General features: G+C 40.7%; 1 protein-coding gene across 12 annotated transcripts in view; it reads left to right on the top strand.

The window, feature by feature from the left end:
- sipa1l1 (signal-induced proliferation-associated 1 like 1) overlaps positions 1-23,099 on the top strand; it is a 444,836-nt gene that overhangs the window by 408,576 nt on the left and 13,161 nt on the right. For 11 of the 12 annotated variants that reach the window (XM_063052303.1, XM_063052359.1, XM_063052321.1 and 8 more), the window contains 3 exons: positions 11,738-11,900; positions 20,363-20,582; positions 21,615-21,761. In XM_063052303.1, coding sequence (XP_062908373.1) covers positions 11,738-11,900; positions 20,363-20,582; positions 21,615-21,761 — 530 coding nt within the window. The remainder of the gene's footprint in view (positions 1-11,737; positions 11,901-20,362; positions 20,583-21,614; positions 21,762-23,099) is intronic. The other variant, XM_063052377.1, reaches the window with a different exon arrangement.

The raw sequence follows: 23,099 nt of genomic DNA on the forward strand, positions 1-23,099 counted from the left end.
TCAAACAGAATAGTGAATGAGAAATGGCTCCTTAGAATGAGAAACTGGTGAGATCAGAAACCATGGAATGTCGAAATGTTGAATCCAAGTAGAGAAATTAGTAAAACCAAGAAGAGAATTCCAAATGAAATTGATAAGTAAGTGAAAATGTACTGTTTTCTTTTATCCAAGAAGTGTGGAGATTTTGTGTTACATGAGATTAAGGTGAGAGCAGACAAGGTGCACAACAGGGAGGCGATACTGAAGAACAGATTGAGTGAAGCAGTGACAGGGCTGAATGAGTTAAAATGAGTAGAGTGGATTGGACTAGGCTTGTATTCCCCGTGGTATAGGAGATCAAAGGCTGAGATGAGAGTTTTTTTAAGATATTAAAGGATTTCAGAAAGGGGCATTGAGTGTTGCTTTTCTCTGGTGGTTGGGGAATGGAGAACATGGGGTCTTAACCTTTAAAATTATTGAGCCATTCCAGAGTGACATCAGGAAACACTTATTTATGCACATGGGATTGGGAATCTGGAATAAAAACAATGTTGAAATGCTCATCTGGTCAGGAAGTATCTGGATTTTTGTTCAAAGCATGGTTGCTTAAAGATAAACAATGAGTTTTAAAGATCTGCATATCCAGGAAGTATGAAATAAATCAATAGTATCATAGATGCTAACAAATCTTTTGTTGAAAGGGATTCGGGCACCTTATTCTGCCTATGAGCCCATAAAATATAAAAATAACTGGATACTAGTTTCTCCTGTATCTGTAAATGGTTTAACAATTCCTACATGAGCAGCATGATGGCCAGCTTTCCTAATTGGTGGAGTCATAATGTCATAGACATACATTTCACAAGTAAAAGCCTTTCAGCACTAACCAGTAACCACTCATTTACACTATCCCTACATTCATCCTTCCCTGAATTTGTCCTCGCCAATAACTGGACTCAGAACGTGCGGACATTTACTGCTCAATCATACTTTATTTTACTTGTGTACAAGGAGAATAAACTCAGGTTGGAGGAGCAACACCTCATATACAGTCTAGGTAGTCTCCAGCCCCTTGGTATGAACATAGAATTCTCAAACTTCCAGTAATTCCCTCCCCCTCCCTTCCTCTATCCCTATTTCACATCACCTCCCTCATAGTTCCGCCTCCTTCTACTACTTCGCATTGTTCTCCTGCCAATCACCTCCCTGCTTCCCCTCCCCCACTCCTTTGTCTTTAAAATTACTGTTTTTTTTTCAACTACCAGCATTCTTCAAACCCTCCCCAAAGTTCTTCCTTCAGTTCTGACGAAGGGTTTTGTCCCGAAACGTCGACTAATCTTTTCAACTGATGCTGACTGACCTGCTGAGTTCCTCCGGCGCATTGTGAATGTTCCTTTGACAACAGCATCTGCAGATTATTTAGTGTTTAGGAGAATAAGTGAATGCTTAAGGTGAAGATCATGAATTCAGTCCATTAACCCTTATCATCAATGTTCTTCTGGCCACCTGTTCCCTGGTCCAGTGGCACAGCTGACTTAAAGTGAGAGGCATGTTATCCATGTTGGCTTTTCTTGAAACTTTAAGGCAGAATATGTGGTCAGCAACACTTGGAATGGAATGGACCTTCCTAGCAAGGCTCCAGTAGGCTCTCACCAGTGCCCAGTTTCCTGGCTGGTTGGTGTGGCACTCTGCAGCTAGTACGATCTTCTCAGCTTCAGGAACCTGTAGATGGGAACCTTTAATACTTGTGTTAGTGCTCTATGATTCTGCAGCATGCTTCCACTCATACTATGGATGTTCATCTATTTGATTAAAAAGAGAGGGACAGCTGACAAGTCCAAAACTATCTCATGTGGAGAGAGGCCTGTTACACTATTCAGAGCACAGTGCCTTGTCACGAGAACCAGTGGAAGCACCTCTGGCCACTTCCGCTTGGTCATGTCACGCCATGTAGCTAACCTGCATTTCAGGGCCCCTTTCTGCTTTTTAGCTGCCCCATAAGATTGAGGGTGGTAAGGGCAGGTTAAGTGATGTTTACATTGCAAGTCTTTTGTCAATACCAGTAAAGTGGGCACTGTTATCACTTGAAATTTTTCTCAGGGACTGCAAACCTAGGAATAAACTCTCATAATTAAAAAAAAACAGGCAACTGTTACAGCATCATTTCTCTATGTTGGACAGTTTTTACCCATGGTGTTAGCAAATTTAAGGAAGCTTATGGGGTGTTAGCTTTCTTAAGTCGAGGGATAGAGTTTAAGAGTCACGAGGTAATGATGCAGCTCTATAAAACTCTGGTTAGGCCACACTTGGAGTACTGTGTCCAGTTCTGGTCACCTTACTATAGGAAGGATGTGGAAGCATTGGAAAGGGTACAGAGGAGATTTACTAGGATGCTGTCTGGTTTAGAGAGTATGGATTATGATCAGAGATTAAGGGAGCTAGGGCTTTACTCTTTGGAGAGAAGGAGGATGAGAGGAGACATGATAGAGGTATACAAGATATGAAGATGAATAGATAGAGTGGATAGCCAGCGCCTCTTCCCCAGGGCACCACTGCTCAATACAAGAGGACATGGCTTTAAGGTAAGGGGTGGGAAGTTCAAGGGGGATATTAGAGGAAGGTTTTTTAACTCAGAGAGTGGTTGGTGCGTGGAATGCACTGCCAGAGTCAGTGGTGGAGGCAAATACACTAGTGAAATTTAAGAGACTACTAGACAGGTATATAGTGGAGTTTAAGGTGGAGGGGCTTATATGGGAGGCAGGATTTGAGGGTTGGCACAACAGTGTGGGCCGAAGGGTCTGTACTGTGCTGTACTACTATTCTATTCTATTCAAACACAATCACAAGTGCTTAATCAGAATGCATACATTTAGGTAATTGCATACAATCCATTTGGAGATGCAAGGGCCCAGCAGTGGCAGATACTGGCAGTGTCTTTCCGGATTATGTCTCTGGCAAATCATACAGTTGCTGCTACTTTTCTCGCTATGGTCGAGAATCTCTCACTTTCAATTATACCTATCATCCTTTATAGCCTCACACATAGTAGGCTTGAGTTCATAAAACCTTTTTCATCTACCGATGCATCACGCTTTAATTGTATTAGTTCATAAAAGAATTTGGAAAGTGTTGGCAGCCTGATCACACTACGAAGCCATAAAGATCTGCTCTCGCTGTTTTAGCAACAGAGTCGGCCTGTTTGTTCTCTCTAGTTATCTCATCCTTCCTGTTAGTATGAGCCACATAGTTAATAACAGCAATTGCAGTAGGTAATTAAAAAACAGGGAAAAGTGTTGGTGATGGTGGAGGTAGTAACTGTTGTCAAAATTGGGTTTGCACTGAGGCACTTTGAGCCCAGCAGCCAAGTAGTCCACAGGCATAAACATACCCCTTGCGGACATCACTGCATTCTACTCCTTCCATGCCCACAGTCCCATTTTCATGTTTATTGACATGAATCAAAGAACTATAAAAATCATACATTTAGAATGACATTATCTAAAATATATCTACGCTGTTCGAAACAAAGATAGCATCAGTCACAAGTGGGTCACATGAGCCATATGTGTAGAAAGCAGGTAATGTTAAACCAAAGTCTACAGTGAAATTTTAAGCAGAAATTAATCTGGTAATGATTAACCAAAATTTGGTCGCTGTCAATTTAGTTAAATATAAAACAAAGCTACAAGTTAAAATGACATTCAAATTGTATAGGACAGCTGTCACAATACTTATAAAGCAATGTACAATATTTCCCAGAGGCTATAGTGGAGCAACCCAGGAAGTGTTACTCAAGTACTGCCTCCATTCCCCTTAGCTTTAATCCTTTGATGTTGTAATTGTTTTTGGCGATATTGTAAAACACTCACAATTTTGCTTAACTCTCTCAACTCACACAAGTAACAGTATATGTTTTCCTTTACCTAGGTTGCAACTTACTTACAATAACATGTATTAAGATGGGTGTCCCCTCTTATAACCATATAACAATTACAGCACGGAAACAGACCATCTCGGCCCTTCTAGTCCGTGCCAAACTAGAGTGAATCCGGAATACGTTTGAAAATATTTACACGTGTGTTCAACATATTAATTAACATCATTGTCTCCTGTCCAACACTTTATTTTTATGCCAATCTACAATGCGAGGGAAAAATTTTGTTAGAACTTCTACTACAGCAGCTCAGGGTTCATTTAAATCAACATATCACTCATCCTCTCTGCACCCCTCTGCCTTCTGTCTCCTGTAGTGCTGACATTCTTCAACGAGTACTTGAGGTGTGTGCCTTGTTGAAACATTGCCTGGGAAGGTGGGGTACAGCATATAGTTCATTCTCAGACTCTGGTGCCAGTAGATTCTTTTTTTAATCACTGAGGTCAACACTGTTATACCTTGTCTGTTCTTTCTGTGTCGTTTCTTCATGTAACTTTGATTCACATTCTCAGCTTTTTTACATCTAGATTGAACAAACACAGGCTACCCTACAGATTTCTTACGTTTTCCTTTCACGAACAACACATCTGCAACCGCTCAAGTAGTCCATTCCACCCATACAGTACAGTATATTTCTCAACATACTTAATGTTTCCTGGTCCATAATACACAAACATGCACCCTGCCAGAGTTGCTTAAGAGGTACGGAACAAGGGACTTTCACATTATGCACACATATACATACAGACAAACACATTTCGAAATTCCTTTTTTTTTAACCACACACTTATGGAACTCCTGTGGGAACCAAACCAGACCACAGAGGGAACCCCATTTTTAACGTATTCATGTGGGATCCTACCCGAAACATGGCTTTTCCCTTTTTCTTCACGCTGCAGCTTTCCTACTTCGCTTCGACAACTGAGGTATTGTACTTTGACTACTCTACTCCACACAGGAGGAAGTTTGCAATTCCACAGCAGTCTCAGTTCCTTGCTCAGATAAGAGCAGCTGAGGATTTGGGACTGATCAGCTACAGGGGCTGAATTCCTTTCTCCTGTATAACAAAGTTAGACATTTTGGTGGAACCTCCAAGTAACTGCTGTAGCCAATAACTGGACACAGAACACACACATATTTACTGCTGAACCATACTTTCTTTTACTTGTGCATAAGGAGAACAGCATAGCTCCTGTCAGTACACTGTTTTGAAGCCAGGACAGAAAGTTGTGATTTTTATACAGAATTGGCTATCAGTTTCAAATATTGACCATTTGGTAAACTCTATGTTTGAATTCCTTACTTGCAAAATCCAAATCGCCATTCACAATGGAGATATTAAAAGTCAATAGAAACTACAAACTGACAACTGATGATACTTTGACGTTAGTAAAGCAATTGTCCCTTAGTTGTTGGGTGTTTCATATCTTTCCATTATATTCCTGTCTTGTCTTTCTCTGGCTCCCCTAGATCCTGTGTAAAGGGAAGCTTTGTTTTTCATTGCTCAGCCTTTCTGGAAATGGTCTCACTTCAGAGGCCTCACTTGTCTGGGTTGATTAGACACTGCCACAGTCATCGTCACCTATCTTGTCTGCAATAAGCAGAAGTGGCTCCTGCAGTCTCACTTGCTTTCAGTTGACTACAGCTGCCTCCGGTATCCTTGCAGGGCAGTTGTCTTGAACTCTTGCATAACTGCAACTCCCACAAATTCCAATCAACTTCCCCTCCCAGATCCTGCTCCTCACCTACAAGCTAGGGCAAATACAGAGCCTAGTTAACTTCCTTATTCACACAACTTTGAAACGTAGAGGAGACCAGCACCCTCAGAGGAAACCAATAAACTCAACATAGAGCATGCAAGCCCATGGACAGCACCGAGGACTGGGAATGAACCCAGGTCTCTAATGTTGTGAGGTAATGTGGCTCTATTATGTGTACCAGTGTGCTGCCCTACAATATAAAGGTTGAGTTTATTGTCATAGGCACAAGTAAATGTATGCATAGGTGCAATGAAAAACTCTCTTGCAGCAGCATTACGGGTACATAGCATCGTATAAGCAGCATTCACAAGAAAAACATAAACTAAACGTAAATCATACACTATTTTTACAAAAAAAAAGGACACATTTAAAATGAAACATGTCCACTTTAGTGCTCAGAGTAATCATATTGCTGCTAACCTGTAGTGGTGATTAGGATTTTGCTGATCGGTTCAAGAACCAACAATAATGATTGAGCTTATTACAGGTATCCGGAAAGGTAGAACTTAAAACTGCATTTAATAAGGGCATAGAACTTGGACAAAACTGATTCAACAAGTTGAAAAGACCTTAGAGCAGGCGGGTAAGAAACTTTGTGCCTGTTTTGAATGTCCATTATGTAATGAACTAGTTACTGAGTTTCAAAGCCTTGAGGCTTAAGGGCTTGATGTTTGCCAGTGGAAACTGTACAATTTACCAATTTGTAAGCATTGCAAAATTTTACACTTTTCCATCTAGTCAGACCACCTTCCTAATCCAGTTGTTGCTTGCAGCTTTACCTAGTGCTGAATGAAAGAATCCCAGTTTGTACTAATGAGCCAGTCCACCCCATCAGTTGTCATCAGTGTTTTGGAAAGATTTGCAGTGACCTGGTTTACAATCACCTGGAGCTAGGAATAACAGTATTGTTGGTTATGTTCTGTGAAGTCTGATTACTTGACTCTGAAGCACACAGCAGCTGCCTAAACTTTGTAAATCCCAATCGTTGCTCTCCTTCCCCAAGTAGTCATATATCTTAACTCTATTTAGAAGGCATATATATGTAATTTTACACACTTGCAGGAGTGGAAAGACATTGGAAGATTTCTTAAGGGTTCCTACATTATCCCACAATTTCCCATCCATTATCTTCTCCCCCAGTTGGGAAATCTTAAAAGCCAGAATGTGCTGGAATTAAGCAGCATCTTTAATCTGGAAGAAATGCAATTGATGCCATGTGTACAAGGGCAGAGAACTTAAATAGCATTTCATCCTCCAATGAAAGATAACAAGGTAGTTGAGTATGGGTGGTGATGCAGTTATTTTAAGCACCAAAGCCCTGTATAAGTTTCCAAACACATATACCTTCGGGGTACATGACCAATTTCAGGGTACGTGACCAATTTCAGGGTACATGACCAATGCTATCCTACCTCTCATCTAGCACACCAGAAATAAAGTGGTGTTTCAGCACAGAGCCCAACTGTGATGCATTCTCTGTGCAATACTACCTCAACCCCACACCACCCAGTGACTGAAGCAATCACCCATAGATGTTCAGCTGTAAACCTAAAATCTATGAATCTGCCATATTCTAGTTCCTAGTGTATGACAGAAAGGGAAGTAAAACAATTTCTAAAGCTGACTTTAACAAAATGAAATAAACTGTTTATAATCAACAAGAAAAAGCCTGTTCATTATTAAAATGGCCATGGGAGGTACTCAAAGCTGAATGTAATGTGATACAGAATGTTTATATGCTTGAGGGAAAAAGAAATTAATTGCCAAAGAAGCAAGCCATGGATGATGGGAGAGCAAAAAGATAAATCTTAAAGTGAAACCCACACAAAAATATAAAGACTGGCACAGATCCTGGCAAATGGGAGAAATTTATAAATCAGCAAAATGGACAAGAATTGTAAATAGAAATTTGAAAGGAGGACTACAAGTTCAGCGCAAATTAACTTCTAAATTTACACTTGGTAAAAGGAAGGAGCAATGTAGGTCCCTTTATAACTGAAAATAATGTAGTAAGTACAGAAATATTAAAATGATAAATAATTACTTGGTGCTGGAAAAGAATCATATGAACCCCTTAAGGAAACTAATACTGAGTCACTAAAATTAGTGTTGCCTATTTAGTTGGCCCCATAGTTAAGGATGAGTCTGTTCCACTCCAGTTCTGTAGGTTCTGAGGTAACTGATGAAGCTAATTATCCCTTACTGTTGAGTAAGAGTGCCTCATGGTGGGAGTGGGAGAGCGAGTGGGTGGGTAGTGCTCCTTTAGCAGGGCTCTTTGCATTCCCAAGACATGGATCTGAGGTTGTTGATGAAACCCTGAATGCTCCTCAACTCAGAGCAGTCATAGACAAGAGGTACCAACTGATGAGAACTTTGCACTTTCTTCAAGTTTTTAGAACATCCTTGCATATTTTTTCTCTTTCCACGTTACAATGTCTTCCCAAGGCAGAGCTTGGAACAAAGTGAAACAGGTTAGCACAAGTAAAGAAAACACATTCACTTTAATTCCAAGGACTTAAGAAAACTCAGCAAATGATCTGATAAAAATAATCTCCTGAGATTTTCTCAATTAACAAACTATTTGTTTTTCCTCACCTTTCATGGGATTGGCTGAGGGTTAGCAATGAATTATAGGTGACTCAACCCCGTGTTTGTTGCCACAGGTTGTCAGAGTCGATGAGTATAGTAAACGAGCATCTTGAATATTTCCACCTGCTCAGTAAAAACAAATTAATTGGCAAAAGATAGCTCATGTTTCTTAAATCCAATTAAATTTCTGCTGGAGGTGATTAATCTAAAGACATTATTTTTATGGAACTCTAGAAGGAATTTAATAAAGGTGCTCAGAATAAACTGCCGTGAAGCTCTGACCTGATTGCAGATACTTAAGTTGACAAAATATGACTAATGGTATCCTTTAGGAATTCTTATTAAGTTTCACTATTTGTTATTTATTACTTGGATATCAGGATAGGGAGGTAATTGTCCAAGTTTATCATATTACAAGGCGATGCAGCATGGCATACAGTGTAGAAAAACACAAATTTACAAAGAGACATTCATTGACTAAGTGAACAGTTGAAACTTCAATCCAATAAATGGGAAATCCTCCACTATGATCCAGAAAACAAATTATAGTGCTTTCTAAATGGTGATCCAAAGATATTTATGCATCCTTATACATCATTAAAATATCTTGTTAATTAAATATTGGGCTTATACTTAGAGGTCTGAATAAAAAAGAGTTAGACGTTGTAATGCAGATACTCAAATCCCTGGACAGAATTCTGTGAGTAGTTCTCGTACCATTTCTTAGGAAGGGAATAAAACATGATTTTACTGGAAATATACTTGGGTTAAATAATGGGCAATTTATGGAACCTGGGGTGATGTTTCCTGAAATTTAGAAGATAGAAGTATGACTTGATTGAAGTGAACAGGATATCAAGGGGATTGAAGGGTTAGTTGAGAAAAACCATACTGGCTATGGGATTCAGGACTCCCTACTCATAATCCTGACATTTCAAGGCTTAAGCTCCTACTGAGTGGACAGCAGATATGATTAGCTTGGCATATAGTTTGCAGTGAACAACATAATTAACTGCAAAATATGCTATTAACTGATGATTTAAATGGTTGTACTCTGGGCAATAAACAGCACTACTTACTTTTCTGGTCCCAATGGTGTCAACACCAAACCCATCATATGTGAATGAATGGTCTCAAAGATAACCTGCAGCTAAACTCTTTAGCAGCTATTTACCCAAGCTATGTGCCTCTTACCATGTGAATTATGGGCATCCAATTTCAGAATAATTAAAGGACTTAACATATCTTATAACTTGCTATATTCCTCTATTTTAAATGTCTAAATCCAGTACTGCAAACCATTTAATCCACAGAAGCTATTTATTCCTGATTTTCCTGTGAGGAATTGTCTATTTACAGACTTTGGCATGAACCGAAAAAAAAACTGTGGTGTAAGATACGGATAACCTCAAAGATTTATTTTTCCCTTTTCCTGATGTTGAAGGAACAACACTTCAGCTGTTTCTCCTTTTACTCAAAATTCCCCTTAATAGTTTAGTACAAATTTCTCTCCTGAGAAATAGGGTGCCCTTTTATTTCCTGCTGGGCAGTTCCTAACCACAAAGTGAAGTCAGTGAAATATACATATGTGAAAAGCCTAACCTATGTTTGAAATCTGTTTCCATTGAAAAAGGACTAAGAAATCCTTTACTCTTTTTTTTAAAACAACACTAAATATTTCTGCATACCAGTCCCAACCACAACTTGCTTTCCCCATGCATCTTAGTCCCAAATTAACAAGAATCAACATTTAAACTGATACCACTGCATCTTCCAGTCCTACTGTTGTTCTATTGTTGTACAGTGCTGCTACACCACAGGTTCCCAACCTTTTTTATGCCATGGACCCCTACCATTAACCGAGGTTTCTGTGGACCCCAGGTTGGGAATTCCTGTGCTACACATTGTTTCTTGTTCTATAAAGTAAAATCACACTTGGGGAGCTGACTTCCACTACTCTGGGCCTGTTAACCAAGTTGACCAATGGTGTGTACTAAGTTCTTGTATTAGTTCACGAATGAGACAGTATCCCCAAAGGAACAAAGAATCAAAATCTTCTCCAAACTAGCCATGGTCATTTCTTGTAGAGCTAACCATCAAAGGAATATAGCGATTGCATGTTAAAGGGAGGTCTAAGGCTAATATAGTTCATGTACTATTCTGCTGTTTGCATGAAACATGCAGTTTTGAAAATCAATCACCATGGATTAATTTACAGCAGACTTCGACATGAAGTTAAAAAAGGTCAGTGATGCAAAGCATTGAGAGCCATTAGCTTGTTATTCACATGTTGATTCAAGGCATATCACATATCTCTGTCACTAAATCCAGATGACTAACATGGGCGGCATAGTGGTTAGTACAGTGCTTTACAGTAATAGTGACCCAGGTTCATTTCCCAATGCTGCCTGTAAGCAGTTTGTATGTTCTCCTTATGACCACATCGGTTTCTTCCCACAGTCCAAAGACGTACCAGTTGGTAGGTTAATTGGTCATTGTAAATTGTCCCGTGGTTAGGCAAGGGTTAAATCAGGGGAATGCTGGGAGGTGTGGCTCAAAGGGCCGAAAGGGCCTATTTCGTCAATCAATATTCAAGGATTTTACAGTCAACCCTACCTGAGTATGAACTGCTTGATATTAGCTATTTTGAACAGATTTTCCCCCTGGTTTTAATTTATCCTGAAGTATCCTGAAGTTGTGCACAGAATTACTTTATTTGTTGTTAATATTTTATGTATACCTTAATAGTTCTCTCTCCCCTCCTTTCAATGCTGAAGCAATATAATTCACATAAATAAATCTGTGACAAGATTGCTGGCAATCTTAACCCAGCATGTTTGTTGGGGAATGGTTAGGGATGTTTTGACTGTCAGGTTTGCCTCCCCGTCTGATTTTATTTAGTGATGGAGTATAAGATTGCATTACAGTGTAGAAGTGACACGGCAACTAATCCTGTGGGTGCCCTGCTACAGTGTCGCTTAAAATGAGCTTCTAGGGTTGTTCTCATAGAGCAGTTTGAATGATGAATCTCATGCTTTGCTGAAACCAAAGTTAGACACAGATTGAGTATGAAAATGGAAGGGAAAAACCCTTAGTTTTTATGTGCTTCAGCCATATCATGAATAGGCGTGCATGTTGTTGTTGCTAATAGCAAATATTGTGTAATTGGCATATCCAACAGAAAGAAACATTTAAGACTTTTTTTTGACTGAATTAAGATCCAGAACGCATAATGCAGCAATTACTCAAGTTTCTCCTGCATTAAGCTCATAAGGGATAAATCTGCAGCTCAGTCACAACTTTAGCCTCTCTTACAGCCTATCTGTTAGAGAAATTAACATGCATTGAATAATACATTCCAGCAGATGTTCTCTTTCTATGTATGGATGCCTGCATGAAACTGATCATAAACGCTATACTTTATTGTAAATATTTTAACTGAGGATTGTGGCTGATTACTTATTCTCTTTATTAGGCGCCATCACAGTGATGCTTGTGAAATTACACAGACGAGACTCAGGGCTTCAGTTCGAGACTTGAGGTCTCCTCAGAGGTCATCAAAGTCAACAATTGAAGATGACTTGAAGAAGCTAATTAACCTGGAAAGTCCTCCCCCAGACACTGGCAAAGAGAGAAAGGTATGTAGATAATTTGCACTTAATGAGAATGACGGACCAAGATCAAGTTGCAGTCGGGTTGGTGAGAGTACACGTGGAGTACGTGTCCTGAAGAAGAATCCCTAAGAAGGATCTCGGCCTGAAATGTTGACTGTTTATTCATTTTCATAGATGCTGCTTGACCTACTGGGTTACTCCAGCATTTTGTGTGTGATAACATGTAGTATTATGTACAGTTTTGGTCACCCTGGTATTAGGTAAGACATTTTCAAGCTGGAGAGGGTGCAGAAGAGAATTAATAGGATCCTGCCTGAGATTAGAGAGAGGTTGAACACGCTGGATCTGTATTCCCTGGAATGCAGGAGAATAATGGATGACCTCACAGAGGTTTATAAAATCAAGATGGGTGTGGATAAGGTGGATGGCCACAGTCTTTTCCTAGAGTTGGGGAGTTCAAAACTAGAGGGCACATCTACAAGAGGGGAGAGATTTAAAAGAGAATTGAGAAGTTTCTTTACATGGTGGATAATGAGTACCTGGGATGAACTACCAGAGAAAGTGGTCAAGGCCCGTAAAATTGCATCATTTAAGATGTATTTAGGTAAGTACATGGAGGGAGATAGCTTGGAGAGTTATGAACTGAATGCTGGCAACTGGGAATAAGCAGGCAAGGAGGCTGTAGTCTCTGTGGACCATGCCACATTACTCCTATGACTGCAATGTTGTAGATTCAATGACATCACAGTAAATATGAGATAGAAATGTGTAGAGGTTAATCTAAACTTTATCACCAGGTTTCCAGTGAAGGCTTCGTGGCATCAAACTCAATGAGTGACTGTTGCACTGACTGAAAAGGACTTTGCATGCTATCCCATACATGAAATATCAGAAGATTCCATGTTGCCTTACAGATGATTGTGGTTGATGTGTAATTGCAATTATGGATGTGTACATTATTACTTGGTATATGATAACTGTAGCATCCACATTGTATGCAAGAGTCCCATAAATAGTAGTAGCTGAAGGAAGAATTTATCTCTTTGTTCTTTTTTAAATTGTGCAAGAGATTTTTAAAGCCTGTCTGAGCAGGAAAACCTGATCCTAGTTAACTTGGCATTAGTACTTGCTCTAAAAATATGTAAAATTGTTAGTCTCAATATACAGTGCCTATAAAGAGTATTCCCCGCCTCCCCCCCCCCCCCCCCGGAAGTTTTCATGTTTTTTTTTTGTTTTACAGCTTTGAATCACAGTGGGTTTGTCTTTCTGACACTGATCAATAGAAAAAGACTCCATGTCACAGTGAGAACAGATCCCTACAAATTGGTCTAAATTAATTACAAATGTAAAACACACAATAATTGATTGCATAAGTATTCACACCCTTCAAGTCAGAATTTAGTAGATGCACCTAGTAATTGGCAACAATTATAACCTTGAATCTGTGTGGATAGGTCTCCATCAGCTTTGCACATCTGGAATTTTTCCCCATTGTTCTTTATAAAACTGCTCAAGCTCTGTCAGATTGTATGGGGATCATGAGTGAACAGCCCTTTTCATGTCCAACTACAAATTCTTAATTGGACTGAGGTCAGCACTCTGACTTGGCCACTCTAGGATATTACATTAACTTTGTTCTTAAGCTATTCCTGTGTAGCTTTGGCTTTATGCTTGGGGGTCATTGTCTTCCTGGAAAACAAAGCTTCTCCCAAGTCGCAGTTCTCCTGCAGACTGCATCAAGCTTTCCTCCAGAATTTCCCTGTATTTTGCTGAATTTATTTTACCTTCTTAGCTTCTCAAGCCTTCCAGGGACTGCTACAGTGAAGCATCCCCTCAGCATGATGCAGCCACCAGTATGCCTCAGCTTAGGGATGGTATGTTTTGATGAAGAGCGGTGTTTGGCTTACACCAAACATACAGTTTAGTCTGATGGCCAAAAAGCTAAATTTTGGTTTCATCAGACTATAGAGGTCATTCTTTCATCTGACTTCAGAGATTCCTACGTGCCTTCAGACAAACTGTAACCGAGATTTCTTATGAGTTTTTTTCAACTGTGTCCTTCTCTTTGCCACTCTCCCATAAAGCTGCGACTGTTGAAGCAGCTGGGCAAACAGTTATTGTATGCGTAGTCCCTCACTAGTCCCCTTCTTGCACGGTCACTCAGTTTTTGAGGACGGCCTGCTCTAGGCAGATCTACAGCTCTGCCATATTCTTTCCATTTCTTGATGATTGACTTAACTGTACACCAAGGGATATTCAGTGATTTGGAAATGTTCTTGATTTGCTTTTTAATAGCCTTTTCGTGGCATTGCTTGGGGTGTTTTTTTGCTCTTCATAGTGTAGTTTTTGCCAGGATACTGACTCACCAGTAGTTAGACCTCCCAGATAGAGGTGTATTTTTATGACAAGCAATTGAATTACCTTGACTGCCCACAGTGATTTCCATTTAACTTATTATGTGACTTCTAAAACCAATTAGCTGCACCAGTGATGATTTAACATAGAACATAGAATAGTACAGCACAGTACAGGCCCTTCGGTCCACAATGTTTTGCCTCCCATATAAGCCCCCACCTTAAATTCCTCCATATACCTGTCTAGTAGTCTCTTAAACTTCACTAGTGTATCTGCCTCCACCACTGACTCAGGCAGTGCATTTCACGCACCAACCACTCTCTGAGTGAAAAACCTTCCTCTAATATCCCCCTTGAACTTCCCACCCCTTACCTTAAAGCCATGTCCTCTTGTATTGAGCAGTGGTGCCCTGAGGAAGAGGCGCTGGCTATCCACTCTATCTATTCCTCTTATTATCTTGTACACCTCTATCATGTCTCCTCTCATCCTCCTTCTCTCCAAAGAGTAAAGCCCTAGCTCCCTTAATCTCTGATCATAATGCATACTTTCTAAACCAGGCAGCATCCTGATAAATCTCCTCTGTACCCTTTCCAATGCTTCCACATCCTTCCTATAGTGAGGTGACCAGAACTGGACACAGTACTCCAAGTGTGGCCTAACCAGAGTTTTATAGAGCTGCATTATTACATCGCGACTCTTAAACTCTATCCCTCGACTTATGAAAGCTAACACCCCATAAGCTTTCTTAACTACCTTATCCACCTGTGAGACAACTTTCAGGGATCTGTGGACGTGTACCCCGAGAACCCTCTGCTCCTCCACACTACCAAGTATCCTGCCATTTACTTTGTACTCTGCCTTGGAGTTTGTCCTTCCAAAGTGTACCACCTCACACTTCTCTGGGTTGAACTCCATCTGCCACTTCTCAGCCCACTCCTGCATCCTATCAATGTCTCTCTGCAATCTTTGACAATCCTCTACACTATCTACAACACCACCAACCTTTGTGTCGTCTGCAAACTTGCCAACCCACCCTTCTACCCCCACATCCAGGTCGTTAATAAAAATCACGAAAAGTAGAGGTCCCAGAACAGATCCTTGTGGGACACCACTAGTCACAATCCTCCAATCCGAATGTACTCCCTCCACCACCACCCTCTGCCTTCTGCAGGCAAGCCAATTCTGAATCCACCTGGCCAAACTTCCCTGGATCCCATGCCTTCTAACTTTCTGAATAAGCCTACCATGTAGAACCTTGTCAAATGCCTTACTGAAATCCATGTAGATCACATCCACTGCACTACCCTCATCTATCTGCCTGGTCACCTCCGCAAAGAACTCTATCAGGCTTGTTAGACATGATCTGCCCTTCACAAAGCCATGCTGACTGTCCCTGATCAGACCATGATTCTCTAAATGCCTATAGATCCTATCTCTAAGAATCTTTTCCAACAGCTTTCCCGCCACAGACGTAAGGCTCACTGGTCTATAATTACCCGGACTATCCCTACTACCTTTTTTGAACAAGGGGACAACATTCGTCTCCCTCCAATCCTCCAGTACCATTCCCGTGGACAACGAGGACATAAAGATCCTAGCCAGAGGCTCAGCAGTCTCTTCCCTCGCCTCGTGGAGCAGCCTGGGGAATATTCCGTCAGGCCCCGGGGACTTATCTGTCCTAATGTATTTTAACAACTCCAACATCTCCTCTCCCTAATATCAACATGCTCCAGAACATCAACCTCACTCATATTGTCCTCACCATCATCAAGTTCCCTCTCATTGGTGAATACCGAAGAGAAGTATTCATTGAGGACCTCGCTCACTTCCACAGCCTCCAGGCACATCTTCCCACCTTTATCTCTAATCGGTCCTACCTTCACTCCTGTCATCCTTTTTTTCTTCACATAATTGAAGAATGCCTTGGGGCTTTCCTTTACCCTACTTGCCAAGGCCTTCTCATGCCCCCTTCTTGCTCTTCTCAGCCCCTTCTTATGCTCCTTTCTTGCTTCCCTATATTCCTCAATAGACCCATCTGATCCTTGCTTCCTAAACCTCATGTATGCTGCCTTCTTCCTCCTGACTAGATTTTCCACCTCACTTGTCACCCATGGTTCCTTCACTCTACCATTCTTTATCTTCCTCACCGGGACAAATTTATCCCTAACGTCCCGCAAGAGATCTCTAAACATCGACCACATGTCCATAGTACATTTCCCTGCAAAAACATCATCCCAATTCACACCCGCAGGTTCTAGCCTTATAGCCTCATAATTTGCCTTTCCCCAATTAAAAATTTTCCTGTCCTCTTTGATTCTATCCTTTTCCATGATAATGCTAAAGGCCAGGGAGCAGTGGTCACTGTCCCCCAGATGCTCACCCACTGAGAGATCTGTGACCTGACCCGGTTCATTACCTAGCACTAGATCTAGTATGGCAATCCCCCTGGTCAGCCAGTCCACATACTATGACAAGAATCCGTCCTGGACACACTTAACAAACTCTGCCCCATCTAAACCCTTGGAACTAATCAGGTGCCAATCAATATTAGGGAAGTTAAAGTCACCCATGATAACAACCCTGTTATTTTTGCACCTTTCCAAAATCTGCCTCCCAATCTGCTCCTCTGTATCTCTGCTGCTACCAGGGGGCCTATAGAATACCCCCAATAGAGTAACTGCTCCCTTCCCGTTCCTGACTTCCACCCATATTGACTCAAATGAGGATCCTGCTACATTACCCACCCTTTCTGTAGCTGTAATAGTATCCCTGACCAGTAATGCCATCCCTCCTCCCCTTTTTCTGCCTTCTCTATCCCTTTTAAAGCACTGAAATCCAGGAATATTGAGAATCCATTCCTGCCCTGGTGCCAGCCAAGTCTCTGTAATGGCCACTACATCATAATTCCATGTATGTATCCAAGCTCTCAGTACCTTTGCTTCTTGCGTTGAGGTACACACATTTCAGCCCTTCTACCTTACTGTCTTTACACCGTTTATTCTGCTTCTCTTTCCTCAAAGCCTCCCTGTATGTTAGATCTGGCTTTACTCCATGCACTTCTTTCACTGCTCTATCGCTCTGGGTCCCAACTCCCTCGCAAATTAGTTTAAACCCTCCCGAACCATGCTAGCAAACCTACCTGCAAGGATATTGCTCCCCCTCGAGTTCAGGTGCAACCCATCCAATCTGTACAGGTCCCACTTGCCCCAGAAGAGATCCTAATGATCTAAAAATCTAAAACCCTGCTCCCTGAACCAACTCCTCAGCCACGCATTCAACTGCCATCTCCTCCAATTCTTACCATCACTGTCCCGTAGCACTGGCAGCAATCCTGAGAACACCACCCTTGAGGTCCTGTTCGTCAGCCTTCTGCCTAGTTCCCGAAATTCACACGTCAGGACCTCATCACTCTTCCTGCCTATGTCGTTGGTCCCAACATGTATCATGACTTCTGGTTGCTTTCCCTCTCGTACCAGGATGTCGTGCACCCGGTCATATGTGTCATATTAAAGAGGGATGAATACTTAATGCAATCAATTATTTTCTGTTTTACATTTGTGATTAATTTAGATCTCTTTATTGAGAACTGTTTTCACTTAGACACAAGAGGTTTTTTTTTCTGTTGATCAGTGTCAAAAAAGCCAAATTAAATCCACTGTGATTCAACACTGTAAAAGAATAAAACATGAAAACTTCTGGGGGGTGGATGTTGAATACCTTTTCTAGACTCTGTACATCTGTCTTCATCTTTCTGTTAGCCTTATCATATAGTTATCATATACCAAGTGTTAGCCTTGGCTCAATGATCACCCTATCTGCTGAAAGTCATGAACTCACGGCCATTTCTTTTAATGCTGTAATCTAGGCAAGTCCAATATGAAGAACCTGTTTGTAATTTTAAATGTCTCTTTTCTACCAAATGGAGAAATTCCAGCCCACTCAATAGTATCTCAAACTCACAATATCTTGATTCTGTTATAGAACATAGAATAGTGCAGCACAGTACAGGCCCCTTCGTTGTGTTGTGCCGACCCTGAAACCCTGCCTCCTATATAACCCCCCACCTTAAATTCCTCCATATACCTGTCTAGACGTCTCTTAAATTTCACTGGTGTATCTGCCTCCACCATGGACTCAGTGTGGAAATTATTTATGCTTTAAAACACTGTGACCTAACCAAGTTTCAAACAAATTGAATTTTGCTGAATACACAGCAACACATATGCTCAATTGCCACTTTATAAAGTACACCTGTACGCCTGCTCATTAATGCAAATATCTAATCCATTCAATCACGTAGCAGTAACTCAGTATATTACAGCATGTGGAGATTGTCAAAAGGTTCAGTTGTTGTTCAGACCAACTCTCAGAATGGGGAAGAAATATGATCTTAGCGACTTTGACTGTGGAATGACTGTTGCTGCCAGATGGGGTGGTTTGAATATCTCAGAAAGTGCTGATCTCCTGGGCTTTTCACAAAAAACAGTCTCTATAGAGTTTACAGAGAATGGTGCGAAAAACAAAGAAAAAAACATCCAGTGAGCGGTGGTTCTGTGGGCAAAAACACCGTGTTAATGAGGGAGATCAGAGCAGAATGGCCAAGCTGGTTCAAACTGACAGGAAGACGACAATAACTCCAATAACTGCACGTTTCAACATTGGATGTGCAGAAGAGCATCTCTGAGTGCACAACATGTCGAACCCTGAAGTGGATGGGCTACAACAGCAGAACATCACAAACGTACACTCAGTACAGGAAGTACCTAATAAAATGACCACTGAGTGTATTTACTATATCTAAATATAGAGTCATAGAGCCCTGCAGCATCGAAACAGGCCCCTCAGCTGACCTTCCCACCTGATCTTCAGCCTAGTCCAATGTACCTGCACCTGACCATATTCCTCCAAACCCCTTCATCCATTTACCTATCCTAGCTTCTTTTAAATGTTACAATTTAGCCTGCATCTACCATGCTTGCTGGCAGCCTGTTCCGCATTCCAACTGAGTGCAGATTCCTCTTAAATAATTCACTTTTCATCATAAACCTAATACCTCTAGCTCTTGTCTTAGCCAATGAGTCACCATTATTTAGTTTAGCAGTTTCAGGTAATGTGGTCATGGGGTTGGCTGTGCTTTTCTGCATCAGCATTTCTGGAATCGTATCAGTCATTTCACCATGAACATTAGATAATTCGGTGAGATGTTTGAGTTGCTCAAAAGAGCTACATAAATGCAAATATTGTTTCTTCCTCCGCTGCTATCTCTCCATGAAGAAGTGTCTCGTTCTGAAACGTCGACTATCTATTCATTTCCATAGATGCTGCCTGACCTGCTGAGTTCTTCTAGCATTTTGTGTGTGGTACTACCTCTGCATTGTCCTTTCTCTCATTCAGAGTAGAAAGAACAACACGAAAAAAATCGGTTGACCGATCACAACCCAGTCCTAGTTGGTCCATATAATCTGTTCAAGTATGAGTAGATTTACTCTGTGATAATCTCTTATTTAGTACAGCCTGCCCTACTTACTGGGCATGTCCTATAGTCCTGCTATTCGGAAGAGATAACAGAAACAAAGAAACATAATCTGCTATAACTGCCTTATTAAGTCAGCTGGTCTTGCCTCCTCTGAGAATATTTCCTTTGCTCTGCCCATCTTCTCTGCCACGAAAATTCTTCCCCACTCTGATGAAGAGACACAACTGAAACGTTTATCTTTTGACAGATGCTACCTGACTTGCTCAGTGTTTTGTGTTTCTGTTTCTGACTTGGGGCACTGCATTCATTCTTTTTTTTTGTAAATTTTATGGACTGTCTTTAAAAAGTCTTTTCAAGGTTAAGGTGGAATTTTTCATGCAAGAAGAGAGGGGGAATAAGAACTAAAAAAAAATGGAATTGTTATTTTATTACTCCAATCTAAGAGATTGGTTTGACAAAATTGCAAGTGACATGCTTGTGAGGGAAAACGTATCAAGAATATGCATGTAAAGATAAGAAAATTACTTTTTAAAAATTAATTTCCAAATGTTCCCTTCAACTGCCTTGCATGTTTAGACAGTTCAAGGTCTGTGTCTTTGATGTCTGGCCTGTGTATGAAATGTTTCTGACTTGCCTGCACTTTTTCTTGACCTAGCCTTCGCTGCCAGACACACCAACCACAAGGAAGCCACTGCACCGGACACTGTCAGATGAGAGCATTTACAGTGGCCAAAGAGAGCCGTCGTACTCCAATTCGCATGTGTCGCTTTTGGACCAAGCCCTACCCAATGATGTCATTTTCTCCAGCACCTACCCATCCCTGCACTACACACTGCCAGGCCGTAAGCATGGACAGTCGATAAAATCCCATCATGGTGGGTTGTGTTCTCAGGCCCCTCCTCTATTGTTTTGTCTGAGTTAAAACAATTAGTAGTTCACTTTCTTCTATTTATTCGGCCTAATCAAGTTTCATATTCTGATCTTTACCCTCCTGGAAACACAGATCTGTTTTGGGGTGTAGTGCCAATGAAGCCAGCTGCCCCTGATACCTCTCCACATCTGTCAGGAACAGTAAAAATCAGGATACCAGTCAACAAGCGGCATCACTTTCAAGGATTTTACCTGAGCTCTACGGCAATCTCCAGCATTAGTTTTTGTGTGGTGATGGGGAACAAGAATCCACAATGAGCTTTGAACTATTTCTTGCAATTCAGAGATCCTTGGAGTCAATAATAGCTCTTCTATTGTCTCACGTTCAATTAAAGGACAATAGAGGATTAAATTATGGATTTTCAGCTTCAGCTGAATTGGAGCCCACGTTTTTAGATAGCCACGTACCAATCTTAGCAGAAGTTAAACTAGTCCTTTATTACAATGGGAATTTGTAAAAAAGTGCATTTTTAACTTTCTATTTTGTTTCTAAATTTTGATTTGTTACCAATTTCTCTGATTCGGCCTTCAATAGCTTAAATATTCTGAACAGTAAATATTCTTTAATAGTTGCCAGCAACAGTTCATGAAAGGAAGAATTAATAAAATCATTCAAAAATGGTTACCGAGCTGCTGAAGAGCAGGATGTTTGTGGTGATCTGTATGACGAAAGTGAGAGCATCATTTTGATACCATCCATCTTGCCTCCTGTATCTTGGAGAGGGTAAGGGATGAAATAACCCACCAGCCGCTCTCTAACAAAGAATGCTACAAGCATCTGTAACAGAAAAAAAAATAGAAAACAGAGAATAGAAAAAAAAACAAAGATACCACTGAGATCAACTGACAAGACTGAAGCTCATTCCTCTGTCTGGGATTGGTTTGTTCTTCTAAAGCCCATTTCAAATCATTCCTTGATTTGTAAAAAGGGGCATTATCTGTAATGTTAGGTTAATGTTGTGCAATTTATCCCTCAGTTGAATTGTCTGCCTCTGATGGGTCGCTGTCTGACATTCATGAAAGAAGACGGCAGCCACTGCCGGATCCAGGCCTTATGCCCCTGCCGGATACTGCCATGGGCTTGGAGTGGTCAAACCTTGTGGATGCTGCAAAGGCATATGAAGGTAATGTGTGTGCTTGTTTGTGACCATTAAACTCCTGTGTACCGTGCAGTGTATTGTTCCTTGTCCGCCAGATATAGAAAAAAAAACTACCATTTTATTTGCTGCAGTTGATTGCTGACCCAAATGTGCTTTTACCTTATTGCCTGGCATGGATGCAGGGGCATGACAGGAGATCGTCTACTTGTTTGTTCCCTACTCATGCATCTGAACTTTGCTACCAGTCTAAAATCCATGCAGACACGTGGTGACAGATTCTGCTGCTCTTGTGTGTTTCTTACAGTGGCCACTCTGCAGTCTATTATCAAGATCTATAGCTCAAAACATAAGACTGTTCAGTCCATTAATTATTTATAGAACCCCAACACTTTGCACAATGAATGTATGCTATCTTATTTCTGGAATTACTTTTGTTCACGATGTGTTATGTTAATCATAGCTTTCCCATAGATATTGGAGATTTTCACCATGGTTCTATAATCCAATGTGCAATATTCACCCTATTCTGTACAACAGAAGCGCACTGACTTTCAGTTCTTTTATCAGATCACAAGATGACTGATCTGACATAAAGTCTATAGATGGTAACTTATTTTGTTTAAGAAGCTCTACTGAATGCACAATTGAGCATCAATAGTCATTGACACACAGTGCCAACATCTTTTATGAAGCAATCACTATGTGAACAGAAACTGTGCACCTTTTTCCCAATCTTTGGGCAATTGCAGCCATCTCTAACATTGATATTTACCCAGATTCCCACTGTATGACTTTCAGTGCAGAAACTGATGTGATCTATGTTCAATGACTTAATCTTCTGCAGGACTGTCTGTGACAAATAACAGTGAGTTAATTGAAGTGGAAGATAAAGGAAGCTAGTGAAATCACTTTTTTTTCCCCATTCAGGATTCTGTTAAACTTGCAAGGTTCACACAGTGCCAGTTTCCATCATATTGGGATAGTGCTGTGAAGTTGGTACAGGCTATTAATCTCTGACTGAACTCAGTGTGAACTCTGTTAACTAACTACACCTTCAGCACTTTCTGGGGCATAAAGATAATATCCAAAAAAAACCCTTTAGGCTATCTTGCAGAAATTGCAGAAAAGAAAGAGCAGTTTCGCATAGGTTAGTAATTGTAATATGAATTACTTGTCTCATCAAGGGTTTTATAAAAGCCACAGTTGAACAAACATTCAGATAGTATCTCAATATCAGCATATGTCTGTCTTTGTTTGTTTAATACCCTGGTTGAACAAGGTCTTTCCAGTTTCTCAGCATTTTCTTAGTTTCTCTTTTGGTATAAACAGGCAGAACAGTGCAAATTCTGCACCTGTGGCCTT

This window comes from Mobula hypostoma, chromosome 1 (assembly GCF_963921235.1).
Source record: "Mobula hypostoma chromosome 1, sMobHyp1.1, whole genome shotgun sequence".
Classification (NCBI taxonomy): Eukaryota; Metazoa; Chordata; class Chondrichthyes; order Myliobatiformes; family Myliobatidae; genus Mobula; species Mobula hypostoma.